The sequence below is a fragment of the Sus scrofa genome, chromosome 14 (genome assembly GCF_000003025.6).
Source record: "Sus scrofa isolate TJ Tabasco breed Duroc chromosome 14, Sscrofa11.1, whole genome shotgun sequence".
Lineage (NCBI taxonomy): Eukaryota > Metazoa > Chordata > Mammalia > Artiodactyla > Suidae > Sus > Sus scrofa.
The window spans coordinates 57,597,860-57,612,310 of NC_010456.5; the positions used below are offsets into that span (position 1 = coordinate 57,597,860).

A 14,451-nucleotide genomic window follows, 5' to 3' on the forward strand; every position below is an offset into this window, starting at 1 on the left:
CCCAAGACACTGCCCCCAAGACAATGCCAATCCCACAGCAGAAACTCCTCCCCTTTATTTTCTGAACTCCTAAATGGAGAAACTTCCTACCTTGATAATTGGTTAAAGAGATGTGCATTTTCCTCTCGGCTGGGTATGCTTTCAGTAGACTGGGAGCCAAGGCCCCAGAGCCTCCAGTGATGGGCTGATTCTAGAGGACTTGGACATCCATGACTAGGAAACTGTAGCATCCTGTCTAAAGACTGGTGGCTGTGATGCCCAGGGTAGGGCATCAGCCAGGCCTCCATGGAGAGGGAAGAAGCACCATCAGGTGGCAGCCACAGCCCCATCCACACGGCACAGATGCTCTGGTAACACCTAAATGGACATGGTTCTCAGACCAGATGGAGTCCGGGCTACGTGGGTCAGCCAGGCTTCCACTGGTGCACTTTGCTTGCCTTAAGGTCTCGGCAGTGTTTGATATCAAATGCTCTGCTTACATGAGGGCCCTTCATGTCATAGTGCTGGAGAGTCCCGCTCTGGAGCCAGATGGCTGGCTGTTTGAATTCCAGCTCTGCTTCTTCCCGAGTTGTGGGACCTGGAGCAAAATTCAGCTGTCATATGAGGACAAAAACAGTACACACCTCTGAGGCTGTTGCAAGTTTTAGCTGATTTAGTATGTTTGAACATTTAGAAGAGTGCCTGGCACCAGGTATTAGCAGTTATTATTTTTATTGGGCAAAGAGGCTGACCCATTATTGGCCTGCAGCCGTGAGAATTCTTATGATGACACCCAGAGCTTTACACACCTGCTAATTTGGATTATCTGTGGTAACATTGACCAGATGAGTTGATAAAGAGTAGCTACAAAGACACCCTCCCTGGATCTGTTACTAGAAATTTTACTCAAGAGGAGAGTGTCAGAGTTCCCACTGTGGCTCAGTGGGTTAAGGACCTGATGTTGTCTCTGTGAGGATGTGGGTTCCATCCCTGGCCTCGCCCATTGGGTTAAGGATCTGGTGTTGCTGTGAACTGTGGTGTAGGTCGCAGATGTGGCTTGGATCAGGTATTGCCATGGCTGTGGCGTAGGCCTGCAGCTGCAGCTCTGATTCAACCACTAGCCTGGGAACCTCCATGTGCTGCAGGTGCAGCTGAAGAAGAAAATGAAAAGAGGAGTGCGTCAGAGTGGAAGGTGATGTATCATCATTCTCCAACCCCATGGCAACTCCCTGAATCTCTCCAGTGGGATTTGGGAGGAACCCAGATGGGACGCATCTCTGTGCTCCTTCTGGGTGAAAACTGCAGCAGGCGGCCCCATCTGACTCTCCTCCGCAGCCTCCATCTCCCCACCCCTCTTCTTACTGTCTTGGTAGCAAACTCTGTTCCCCCCCACACACCCTGCCCAGCACACGAACCCACCTTTGTCTGCACCCTCAGCCCCTTGCTTCCTGCTACGTCACGTGAAGAGCTGAGAGTTTCTCCTCGGCCAAAGGAGGAGACTCTGAGTTACAACAGAAACGCGTTGGGGAAAAAAATAAGAACTGATCCCATGATTAGACTCCTGGTGAGTGTCCTCTTGCCCAAGGATATTTGCTTCTGTCCTGCCTGATGTTTTTCACTTTACTTTTGTATATTATTTGAAATTCCGTCAGAATACACACACACACACACACACACACACACACACACACACATGCCTTAGATGACCGTGCTGTCCTGTCCTGTCATCTTTCCGCAAACAGCAGTGCTGGAGTCTGTAGTCCAGGGCACAGGAGGACCTGGGATGAGCGGGGGCCGTGAACAGACTTTGGAAGGTGTCCATGAAGCATCTGTCTGTGCCACGGTATCGCATCCACCCTCCTGCCCCATACTTGGGTACCTCATGGCCATCCTGCCCCAGAGTCTTCCGTGTGGGTTAGTGTTGACAGACATCCACCTCTTATCGGTCTCGAGGGTCTGTGGTCAGGTCTGGAGCCCCACCTCCCATGTCTCGTCCTCACTGCTGGCTTGTGCTCCTTCTTCTGCTACTTCCCTGCCCTCACCATGCTAGATAATAATGCCTCATTTCCCCCAAGTTGGGTACCATCTTCTGTCCTCTCACAACCCCTACTTTTCATAACATGCACCCCTTCCTGTAGTCATCTGCTTCCTTCATGATTCTTGACGGATGTCCGTCTCCCTTGCTGGCTTGTTCCCTGGTGCAGGCGGGGCCGAGCCCTGCCTGCTCCTCACCATGAATCCCCAGCTCCCGGCCCAGGGTCTGGTGTGTACAGGCACTAAGGAGACATTTGTTGGATGGATGAGTACAAATAGGCATTACATTCCAGGCTTCACTCTTTGGTTGGTCGATGGCCGTCTTCTCCCTGTGTCTCCTCACACTGTCATCCCCATATGCATATCTGTCCCTGTATCTGAATTTGATGTCAGTTGTGTTAGAGTCCACTCTGATGACCTTGTGGTAACTTGATTTTCTGCAAAGACCCCATCTCCCAAGTTCCCACGCATAACATCCTTTGAAGGGACCCAATTCAACCCTTTCCACGAGGGCCGTTTGAGAGAAAGGACAAGAGGGAAATAGGCGCTGAGTCCATGTGGTGTTGTCTACCCTCGCAGGCTCGAAGATGCCTTATATCTGTCACGTTGTGGAAGAGGCGTGTGCACTAGCACCTGGAGCCATGCCTTCTTGGTGACACCTCTGCTACCTGCTGCCCTGCTTGGTTTCTGCTCAGACTCCCGACCTCCCAGGGTGGAGAGAGGGGGCAGAGGAGGAGCAGTAAGGAGAAGGCAGACAGGTCTTGTGTCTGCTGCCTTCTTCTGCCTCCTGGGCGGAAGGGCTTGAAGGCGAGCCAGGGGTAGGAGCTGAGTCTGGTGGCCACGAGGTGAGTGGGAAGCATGGAGAAGCTCTCTGTCATTGGCAGTGCAAGATGAGAACCCCAGACACATCTGCGACCTACACCTCAGCTCACAGCAACACTGGATCCTTAACCCACTGAGCAGGGGCAGGGATAGAACCTGTATCTTCACGGATGCTAGTTGGGTTCTTAACCCGCTAAGCCGCAAGGAGAACTCCAAGGGGATGGCCCTTCTTATCTTTTCCACTGGAATTCTTTTTTTTTTTTATCATTAAATCACATTCTTAGTACATATTTTTGTCAACTTGTCAACAGTAAGAAGTTGACTAACATGTTGGTCTCATGGGCACAAGCGGGAGAGCAGAATCAGAGGTGGGACTTGTTTCTGTGGGCTGAGGGGTGAAGTAAGGGAATAGAAGCCCTGGGTCCTATTCTTACATAATTTCTTTCCCTTTTTGATCTCTCACATATATTCAGAATATCACTTCTCTTTCAGTATAAGGAAGACATCTTCTTACACCCCCCCCCCACCACCAAGGGCTCAGAGGAAAGGCTTTCTTTCTGCTCATTTCCTTTGCTCAGTCAGAGACCGCTGGCCTCTGGGCTGAAACCTTTATGACTTTCGAGCCAAAGCCCGTGAGTGAGCCTGGCTTTATAATCACCCCCTGGATGAGAAAGCTGAGGGACTTCAATTCTTAGTGTTTCAAGAGGAGCAGCGGCAGAACTGGAGGTTGCCCTGAGGAATTCAGCCACCTGGGCTTCCTGGGCTCTGCTGGGGGCAAGGGAGTAAGGAGGTCCCGTCTGGAGAAGAAATGCTTGGGTGCTGGAGGCACACGCAGTGGCTGTGGACAGTCAAGAGGCTTTCGGGTCAAGGTGGGAAGGAGTTTGTTCTTGGTGTAGCTGTGATAACTAGTGGAGAGTAGGTGGATTTCAGCTCACTGTAGGACTGGTGAAATGCTTTGGTGCAGAGCTGTCCAGTGGGATGGTGCAGGGGTGGGGGTGTTGCCTTGTGCAGCTAGGAGTTGCCTTCCCTGATGAGGGACAAGCTCGGGCAAGATGAGACAGCCATCAGTTGTAGCTGGTTTCATGCCCTGGATGGGTTTGTTGTTGCTGTTATTTTATCAAATAGCCTCCAGGGTTCTTTTCAGATGCTAGAGGCTTATATTGGTCTTTAGGACCGCAACCCGCTCCTTACGCTAATGCAACACCAGTGATGTAACCCTTGGTGATGAGTTGGGGTGCGTGGTTGGGTAACCCATGGTTGGGATGGTCCCACCATGCACCCACAGACTCGCACTTCCACGTCTCGTGCAAAGGCTTGTCCCTGGTCCCAGCCGTTCATGTCAGGACAGCGTGTTAATACACAGGTCCAGTGAGAGGAGACACACAAAGTCTGGTCACACCAAGTTCATGGTCTGGGTTTCATGTCCGTGTTGGTTTCATTCTGCCTGTTCCCTTCCCCCGCTGCACCTGCAAATAGAGTCCTAAATGTGACCGCTCACATTTAACAAAAGAAACAAGTAAGTTCCAATGTTTTTATTTATAAATTGTGCTTGAAAAGACATGGAACTGTACCAGAAGTTTCTGCGTTTATGGTAATTATTCGGTAAAAGGAGGAGCAGAGAAGACATGAAAGAAAATTATAGAGCTTTTAGCAGAATGCTAAGGAAAAAAAAAAAAAAAACTTTGTTCATAGGGAAAATTGCCAACAACCACAGGGACCTTTTATTTTTTTACCTTTGGCAAAAAGGACAAAATCATTTTGGCAACTTCACGTGTGCTTTTCCAGTCCTCCTACTAATGCAATGAGCTTTGGGCTGCTTTTTCATTCATGTGAATTGCTTCCACCTTCCTCTAGTTCCAGCTGCATGGCTCTCACTTTAAAGATGAGAGACCTCCGCCTCTGCTACGTCCTGGGGAGGACCTAGCTCCTGGGCTCCCTGTTGACTGGTGTCCTTCTGCTGTCTCTTCAGCTTCAGTTCTGCAAGCACAGCCAAAGCATCTTCATTTCGAACTTCCTGGTGTCTTGTACCACTTTATTTTCCCTCTGTCATCATTCATTGTCTTCCAGTTCTTTCCTCTTAAATAGTATTGACTTTATTGCCTAATGTACGTCGTCTAGAGAATACTTAAGTCTTTTTTTCTTTTTAGGGCTGCACCTGCAGCATATGGAAGTTCCCAGGGTGGGGGTCAAATCAGAGCTGCAGCTGCAGGCCTATAGCAATGCCAGATCCAAGCCTCATCTGTGACCTAGCAGCCACGCTGGATACTTAAGCTACTGAACAAGGCCAGGGATCGAACCCACATCCTCATGGAATTCTTAACCCACAAGGGAATGCTGAGAATACTTCTTTACCCATGTTTTGCTGAACAATTTCTAGTATTTGGCTGCCATCATTAATGTTATTTCATACCCATACTTTTCCCTGTCATTCGTCCATCTTCATATGGTTTTGTCACACACAACACTTGAGAAAGAGAACTAATGACATCTCATTGCATCTTCCCTCTGCCCCTATCCTGGCCATGAAGAATCCAGAGAGCCATCTAATCTTCATTGCTGGGTTTTGAGTCCCAAGATCAAGACAAGGGAACTAGCTAGTTTGCTTAAAATTAAGTGAATTAAAATTTTGATGCCCCAAATGACACGTCCTATCCTAGTTTCCATTTCTTTCTTTTGTTTGTTTTTGCTTTTTTTTTAGAGATGCACCCGTGGCATATGGAAGATCCCAGGATAGGGGTTGAATCTGAGCTGCACCCACAGCAATGTGGAATTCGCGCCAATCCACAACCTACACCACAGCTCACCGCAATGCCATATCCTTAACCCACTGAGCGAGGCCAGGGATTGAATCTGCATCCTCATCGATATTAGTCAGGTTCACTAACCTTTGAGCCACAACGGGAACTACTCTATTTATTTCTTCTATCTTTCCTTTCATCTAAAAACTGAAAAAAGAAATTGTCTTATACTGTTAGGACTGGCAGATCCATATTTGCATCTTATTGCTGACTTTGAGAAATACATACCTCACAGATGCTCTGGCTTTCCCCAATATAGTTAAAATCTTGCCACAGAAAACATTATAACAGAATCACCATGTGTGTCAAAATATGGCTTCACTCCCGAGCAAAGGTTTATCCTAGCCATGTTCATCACCTAAAATTTTACTTCCACACATTGTTGGAGGAGTTTCTTGGTGGTGTTGTAGTGGGGTTAACCCACTATTAGCCAGAGAAGGATGCCTAATACTCCCAACCCTATGTTCTCACTACGGAATGTTCGCATTTATCATTTTTCAGAAATAGCTGAACCTCGGCCCCCTGCCATCCCTACTTGGACTGTTCACTGAGGTTATGTAAGGTCTTTGGACAAAGTTCCACATTTAGGTGTATTCGATTTCAAATCAAATTTCTTTAGTTTTATTAAGGTTGGCCTTATATACATACACATGCATACACACAGGACTGCTTGCTTGTTCATTCTATCTGTCTGTCTGTCTGTCTATCTCTCTCTCTCTCTATCTATCTATCTATCTATCTATCTATCTATCTAATCTATCTTCTATCTATCTATTGTCTCTATGTCCTCTCTCTATCAAATTCCATTGACATTCCGCCCAGTAAACTGAGACAGGAAGGTAGGCAGAGGCATTGTTGCACCACGAAGGGGAGTTTCTGTGTTTCTCTGAAGCCCAGTAGAATTCTTAAATAGAATTGAGAGAGGAGGATAGGGAAGTCGCTGTAAAAAATAACACTCCCGGAGTTCCCGTCGTGGCGCAGTGGTTAACAAATCCGACTAGGAACCATGAGGTTGTGGGTTCGGTCCCTGCCCTTGCTCAGTGGGTTAACGATCCGGCCTTGCCGTGAGCTGTGGTGTAGGTCGCAGACGCGGCTCGGATCCCGCGTTGCTGTGGCTCTGGCGTAGGCTGGTGGCTACAGCTCCGATTCAACCCCTAGCCTGGGAACCTCCATATGCCACGGGAGTGGCCCAAGAAATAGCAAAAAGACAAAAAACAAAAACAAAAACAAAAACACTCCCTTCAGCGTTATCTGCCCGAATGACCACTGTGAAGCAGTGAATTAAGATGTATGGATGTTTTATCCCATTGCATCGTTGCAGTTTGGAGAGTTGGCATAGCCTTTCTCTCCTTGGCAGGGCCCCCTCCACCTTCCAGGTGACCTGCTCCTCCTGACACCCCCCTGCCCCCAGGCAGCAGGCCCTTCAGTGTGGCCCTGTCGCAATGGTGGGGGTTCTTAGTTCATCACCAGTCTCCTTAGCTCATCAGTGTGTCTGGGGTTCTGTCTCTGAGTCTCCACTGGGCATTTAGAACAGAACACTCTTGGCAACTCAAGCACTTGAGGAGATGGAAGCACAAAGCAAGGGGCCTTGCAGGGAGAGACCCTCTCCCTGCTAACTACTGTCCTTGGATTTTGCATGTTCTTATATTTTATTTTCCCGGTCCTCTTTCTCCCTGCTCTTATCCCTCAAGTTCAAGTCTGTCCTTGCAAACTGAAGCCCGATCTGCTCCACCCACCATCCACAGGTGTCTGCTTGGTGCTAGCCTGCCTGTCTCTTCCTCAGCAGCAGCACCTTCTTACTTCCAGGGGCCTGTGTTTGGCTCATCCTCCAGCCTCTGCTGGTGGGTGGGGGTTGAGGAGGCCATACTGCCTTCAGGACCTGGACAGGGTGGGCTGGGATGGGAGGGAGGCGGGGGTGCAGCAGGAACCTGGGCCAAAGTTCCTGACACTTACGCTCAGCTTTCTGTCTTCCCTTTCAGTATTTCTCTATTGCTTTCCTGCAATTTCCCTCCTTGGACTCTTCCCGCAGATCAACACTTTCTGCATTTATCTTTTGGAGCAAATTGACATGCTGTTTTTTGGAGGTTCTGGTAAGTCATGTATTTCATACTCTTCCTGTAAAAAAAAAAGTCTAAAGTTCAAATAAGGACCAGGTAGCCTCGGGCGTGGAATGACATCTGGACAGTTAGGTTTTCTTTTGTCCTGAACGCTTCAAGGACTCTAGCTTGGGTCGGTCAGGTTGATGGTGGGCCCTTCTAGATTCATTTGGCCAAACTGAAAGTGGTCCACCTAGCTTGACACAAGCAGGAAGCAGGAAATGTAGAAATTCTGTAAGCTTTAGAATAAGTTTAAGGCTCTTATAACTCTTTGGAAAAGGGGCACCTATGAATGTGTGTGAACGTGAGTGAGTAGAAGTAATTGTGTGCACATGTGTATCTGTGCAGGTACATGTATGAGTTGGTCTGGGCGTGTGTGGGTGTGACATCATGGGTGTGCCTTGTGTGCGGTTCTGTACAGACGGGTGACCTGTGTCCTTTCACTTGGGGTACACCTTAGATTTTGACCAAGGTGGATAAAGGTTCACCTAATGCTTACTTGGGAACTACCCAGAGTGCTTAACTTTAAAGCTTACTCTTCTCTAAGTGGAGATTAACATGCAGACCTCATTGGGTTGCTGTAAGGAGTCTATGACATCATGTATGTAAAGCACTAGGGAATAGCAGGTGGTTGGTTACTACCACCTCCTTGTACACACACCCACCCACACACACTTTTGCACACATACACTTGGGAGTGCTTGCTTGTTCACTCTTTCTTTCTCTCTCTCTCTCTGTCTCCATCTCCATTTCCATCTGACATCTCTATCTTTCTCTCCATCTTTACTTCCATTTCTGTCTTTCTCTCCATCCATCCATCTCTCTCTCCCTCTCACCCTTTCTCTGTTGAAATCGCTACCCAGTATCTTTCCTGGGCCAGCAGCTTCCAACCGCAAGCATCAAGGTCTCCCTCCCTCCCCACTCACAGGTTCACATAGTCTTCTAAGAATGTCAACAAGGCTTCTTTCTGTGTGTTCCTCCTGAGTTTTTAGTTAAGGGTCAGAGTCTTTCTTATACTAAAAGTCACCCGGTGCTTTGTTGACGGCCCCATAGATTGATTCTCCGCCCCTGTGGCAGGTGTGTTGTATTTAAAAGCTACAAACCTCTCTTCACTCTCCTCCATGTGTTGGCTGTGAGACTTGCCAATGCAGAAGGGAACTCTTGGCGTTTGTGTTCCAGCCGTCTCGGGGATGCTGTCTGCGGTTTACAGTGTTGCGCGGAGTGCCTCTGCAGCGGCCGTGCTGCATGTGTTCTGTTTCAGCGCCGTGAAGGTAGGTGGGAGGCCCAGAGCCTTGCCGGCCCTCTCGCATCCACTGAATTGTAAGTAGACACACGTCTCCTCCACTTACAAGAGAAGCAGGGTCTGAGCACATCAGGAGTAACAGGGCCTGGTGGATGAGGACTCGATAGTTTAGAAGATGCTTTAAGATACCCGACTTGCCATGGAGAGCAAAGCCCACTTGGTCTGACAACCCTTCCCCCTGCCCCGTGTCTGCCCGGCCTGGTCATATATTGACACTGGGAGGGGCATCTGTTTAACACAGTGATTGGCAGGCCCCTGCATGCTTCTTTTGCTTCCTTCTGAAATTCTACTCAAAAGACTGTAAAGGGATACAATTGCATAAAACTTTATGGAGAGAAAATAGAAATGGATTTGACAGCCACAGAATTTTAGAATCTAGAAAACAGATGGACCACAGACTTACCCAGATGGAGAAGGTGAAAACCTAGCCTGGCAGCAAGGGAAGCCTAGGATGATGAAAAAGCAAGACAAACATTAAGAAAACAAGTGGTATCAGAAAAGCAAGGTAACTGTGGTGGTGCATGTCTCAGCTGTGATGAATTCTTTGTATTCATGATGATCTGAATAAAATTGTAATTATAACGGCAGAATGGGGAGGCAAAGTGTGTGTGTGTGTGTGTGTGTGTGTGTGGCCTTACGTATGTCTTCCATATTAGAAAGTCAACAGATAATATCTGAAGGTGAAAAAAATCAAGAAACAATAGGCAAGAAATATGGAGGTAAATAGGTGAATAAGAAATGCTGAGAGCCACTCCCTTCGGGAAGCAGGAATTGGAGTGAGGAGGCGAATGTAGGCAGGGGACCACTGCTGTTCCTTCTCAGCGTGTAGATCTGTGAAATGTCCATAAAGTCTGAAAACAACAACACACAACATGTTTGGGGGTGTCTTCAATCAGTAAAAAAGTAATCAATTGATATTGTCTATATTTCTTGACTTTATGGACACCCTGCATTTCATGTGTTAAACCACAATACCTCTTTGATACAATAAAAATTAAATATAAAAGAATAAATAATATATGTTCCTACTGATTTAAAAATAGACCAGATAGGGCATGTTCAGGGTGGTATGGCCGTAGACGAAATATATATCATGGAACATTTATTAACTAACTTTTTAAAAAAGATTAACTTAAAATTTTATTAAACTCACCAGTGTCAGAGGCAGAAAGATTGTTGTTTATCCCCCTTTGTGGAAAAGAAGGGATTGAATATGATTATTTCCCAACGTGTCACACTTGGCATTTCTCTGAGGTGATCAATAGCGTGATTTCCCTCCTCACTCTTTCTTCCATCCTTTTCATGTGGATATTTTCTTTTACAAAAAAAAAAAAAAAAAAAAAAAAAAAAAAAAAAAAAAAAAGGGGAAAGAAGTTTCTTTTTCTATTTTTCTTTTTAAGGCTGCACCTGTAGCATATGGAAGTTCCCGGGCTAGGAGTTGAATCAGAGCTGCAGCTGCCAGCCTGCACCACAGCCACAGCAACGAGGGATGCAAGCCGCATCTGTGACCTATACCACAGCTTGCGGTAGTGCTGGATCTTTAACTCACTGAGCAAAACCAGGGATCCAACCTGCATCCTCATGGAGATTATGTTGGGTTCCTAACTCACTGAGCCACAATGGGAACTCCAGTTGAGTTGCTTTTCATGTCTGAGATGAGGTAAAGATTGAGGTTCCCTAGCATGATTGTGGAAAAGACTAACCTTTCCCCATTGAATTACCTTGGAAACATTGTAAAAGATCAGTTCCTGGCTTCTGGTTTCTGGTCTAGCATGTAAGAACTTTGGAAATTATTACTGCATCCTTATAAAAAGTGAAAAGCTGAACAAATTAAAAAAAAAACAAAAAGCCTCCTTAGATCTGTTAGAGGGGGGAGACAGCAGGGGAAATTCCTGCTTCCCAAATTGGAGAGACAGACAGATAAATACAGAAGATCACACTTACTGGAGCAGAACCCAGGAGCAGAAACCTCTACAGGAACCAATACCAGTGGAAGGAAAACCTGAACTGTGGTTGACAAATGCTGGAGGCTCAGTGTGGACCACTCTGAGAGTGATAACTCCAGGGGACCCAGTCATCAGGGAGGCCTCACATTTTGTGAATTTTCTCCCAGGAGCTCAACTGGATTCTTGCAGAAAGTCTTGGAGAAGAATTCCCTCATGCTTTCAACAGTTAGAGGGAAGAGGAACCATTCTGGAATATACTAGAGCATTCTTTTCTTTCTAACTAAGCTTGCCTCAAGATTTTACTGGAGCCTAAACTATTGGGATTTTTTTCAGAGCTTAATGGACCTGGAGGAAGGGAAATGCCAAATTCCAACCTGGTCCATTCTAGCCATTCTGTCCCACCTATGGTGGGAGTCAGACTCTGAAACACTTATGGAGTTCACAGTCCAGAGACACAGGCTCACCAGATGACAGAGAACTAATCATAAGACTCTTCCCTGACACTTTGACACTACATGATGAAAGACCTGTTCACCACAGTTCTTTTTACCTAGTACAGCATGTCTGCCTCTCGAGGGAAAAAAAAAAAAAATCACATGGCACACTCAAAGGCAACAGCACAGTTTGAAGAGACAGAACAAGCATGAGAACCAGACCTAGATATGACGGGGAGGTGGGAATTATCAGCCTAGGGATTTAAAACACTATGATAATATGCACAGGGCTATAATGGCTAAAGTGGACAGCAGACAAGAACAGATGCAAAGTGTAAGCAGAGAGTTGGAAATTCTAAGAAGGAATCAAGATGAAATGCTCGGGATCAAAAATGCTACAACTGAAATGAAGACCTCTCGAAGGGTTCATTAATAGACTGGACACAGCTGAGGAAAGAATCTCTGAGCTTAAGGATATGTCAATAGAAAATTCCAAAATGGAAAAGCAAAGAGAGGAAATATGGAACAAAACAGAATATTCAAGAACTGTGGGACAATCACAAATGGTACAACATATGTATAATGGGGATACCAGGGGAGAAGAAAGAATGGAGCAGAAGAAATACATGAAATCAGTTATCCGGATATGTTTGGGTATATTTATGAGCTACATTTTATTTTGTTATTCTGTATGTCTGTCTTTATACCAGTACCACATTATTTCTGTGACTTTATGTAAGTCTTGAAATCAAATCATGTGAGTGTTACATTATTTTTTTTCAAAGTCTTTTTAGGTATTATAGATCTTATTTCTTCCAATATAAGTTTTAGAATGTGTTTGCCAGTGCCAACAACAAAAGCTCGAAGAAATTCTGATTGAAATTATATTGAATTTATAGATCAATTTGCAGAAAATTGTTATCATAATGATATTGAGTCTTCTGTTTTATGACCATGATATTGTTTCATTTATTTGAGTCTTTGTTAATTTCCCTCATAAATATGTTTTATCTTTCAATAAATAATTACTGCACTTTTTACATTTAATATTATTTCATGTAGTGTATGAAACAAAGTGTAGTTTTACCACTTTTCTAAGTGGTGTTGTGTGGTATAATTTAAATTTTCAATTGTTTATCAATACATTTAATTTCTGTATATTTAGGCTTGTATCTTGAACCTTTGCTAAATTTAATTATTAGTTCTAGTAGCATTTATGTAGCTTCTTTAGGATTTTCTATATAGATAGTCTTATTGTCTGTAAATAAAGACAGTCTTATTTATTCCTTCAATCTGTATGCCTATATTTCTTTTTCTCGTCTTGTCGCACTGGCCAAAATCTCCAGAGCAGTGTGACCAGAATTGGTGAGATCAGATGTTCTGGCTTTGTTCCCAATCTTAAGGGAAAAGCATTCAGTCTTGCACTATTAAATATAATGTTAGCTATGAGATTTTTTTAGTTACCTTTTATCAGTTTTAGTAGTTTCCTTTAGATTCCGAGTTTGCTGGGAGTTTTTATTGTTAATGAATATTTATGTATTTATTGTTAAATTTGCTTTATACTCTTTCTGCCTCTACTGAGAAGGTAATACTGATTTTTCTTTTTTAGTCTGTTGGCAGAGTGAATTACATTGGTTGACTTGTAACTGTTGAATCAATATTGCATTTGAAAGGTGAACCCCAGCTTTTTATATATTGCTCAATTTTATTTAAAAAAAATTTTTTGACCATGTCCACAGCATGGGGAAGTTCCCGGGTCAGGGACTGAACCCATGCCATAGCAGTCACCTGAGCTGATACAGTGACAATGCTAGATCCTTACCCTGCTGCACCTCCAGGAAACTCCTATTTACTAATGCTTTGTGGAGAAACATTGTGTCAATGACCATGAGGTTTCTATTCTCTTAGTTTCCTTTTCTAGTAATGCTTTGTATTGTTTTGTTATAGGGTAATGGGCTTATAAAATATTTTGGGAAGTATTTAAATGGGCTTATAAAATATTTTGGGAAGTATTTAGTTCTGTATTCTAAAAGAGTTTGTGTAGAATTGGTATTATATATTTCGTAGGTGTTTGATAAAATTCATAAGTGAAATCATCTGAGCCTGGAATTTTCTTCATGAGAAGGTTTTAAGCTATTGATACAATAAATATAAAGTTTCTCGGATTATCTATTACTGAAATAGTTATTTCCTTCAAGAAATTTGTCCATTTTCTTTGCATTTTGTAATTATTGGCATACATATTATCCTTTTAATATTTTAATGTCCATCATGTTGGTAGTGATGTCTACTCTTTTATGCTAATATTGATAATTGGTGCCTTCTCTTTTTCTTCTTGATGAGTTTGGCTAGAGGTTTATTAATCCTTTTGAACTTTTTATGTAATAATATATGATTATGTTGTTTTTCAGGTTTGATTTTCATTGATTTCTGTTCTTTATTGTTGACTTCTTTTTGCTTACTTTGGATATCATTTGCTTTTTTATTCTTGATTTTTAAAAAAGGAATATACATTATCCTATACTCTCATCAAACAATTATCTTATAAAGGCATTAAAATAAGGACAAAAGTATCTGTTTTATTTACTTTGCTTTTTGCAACTTCTCTTAGTGTACATTGGTTTGTGTAGATCCATCTTTCCATTCACACTCCTATCTGAAAAATTTTCTTTAACAAAACTTATGGTGTAAATCTACTGGTATGAATTCTTCCAGCTTTTTCTGAAATAGTCTTCATTTTTATTTTTTTATTTTTTATTTTTTGGTCTTTTTCTGTCTTTTTAGGGCCGCACTTGTGGCATATGGAGGTTCCCAGGCTAGGGGTCTAATCGGAGCTGTAGCCACCAGCCTATACCAGAGCCACAGAAACACCAGATCTGAGCCGCGTCTGTGACCTACACCACAGCTCATGGCAACACCGAATCCTTAATCCACTGAGCTAGGTCAGGGATTGAACCCGCAACCTCATGGTTCCTAGTCAGATTTGTTTCCTCTACACCATGACGGGAACTCCTTTTATCTTCATTTTTTGAAGATGTG

The 14,451-nt window shown here is 44.2% G+C and overlaps 1 protein-coding gene across 1 annotated transcript in view; it reads left to right on the top strand.

Moving 5' to 3' along the window:
• PCNX2 (pecanex homolog 2 (Drosophila)) overlaps positions 1-14,451 on the top strand; it is a 294,055-nt gene that overhangs the window by 92,054 nt on the left and 187,550 nt on the right. The window contains 2 exon segments of the mRNA XM_021074292.1: positions 7,613-7,723; positions 8,909-9,000. Of these exon segments, the coding sequence (XP_020929951.1) occupies positions 7,613-7,723; positions 8,909-9,000 (203 nt within the window).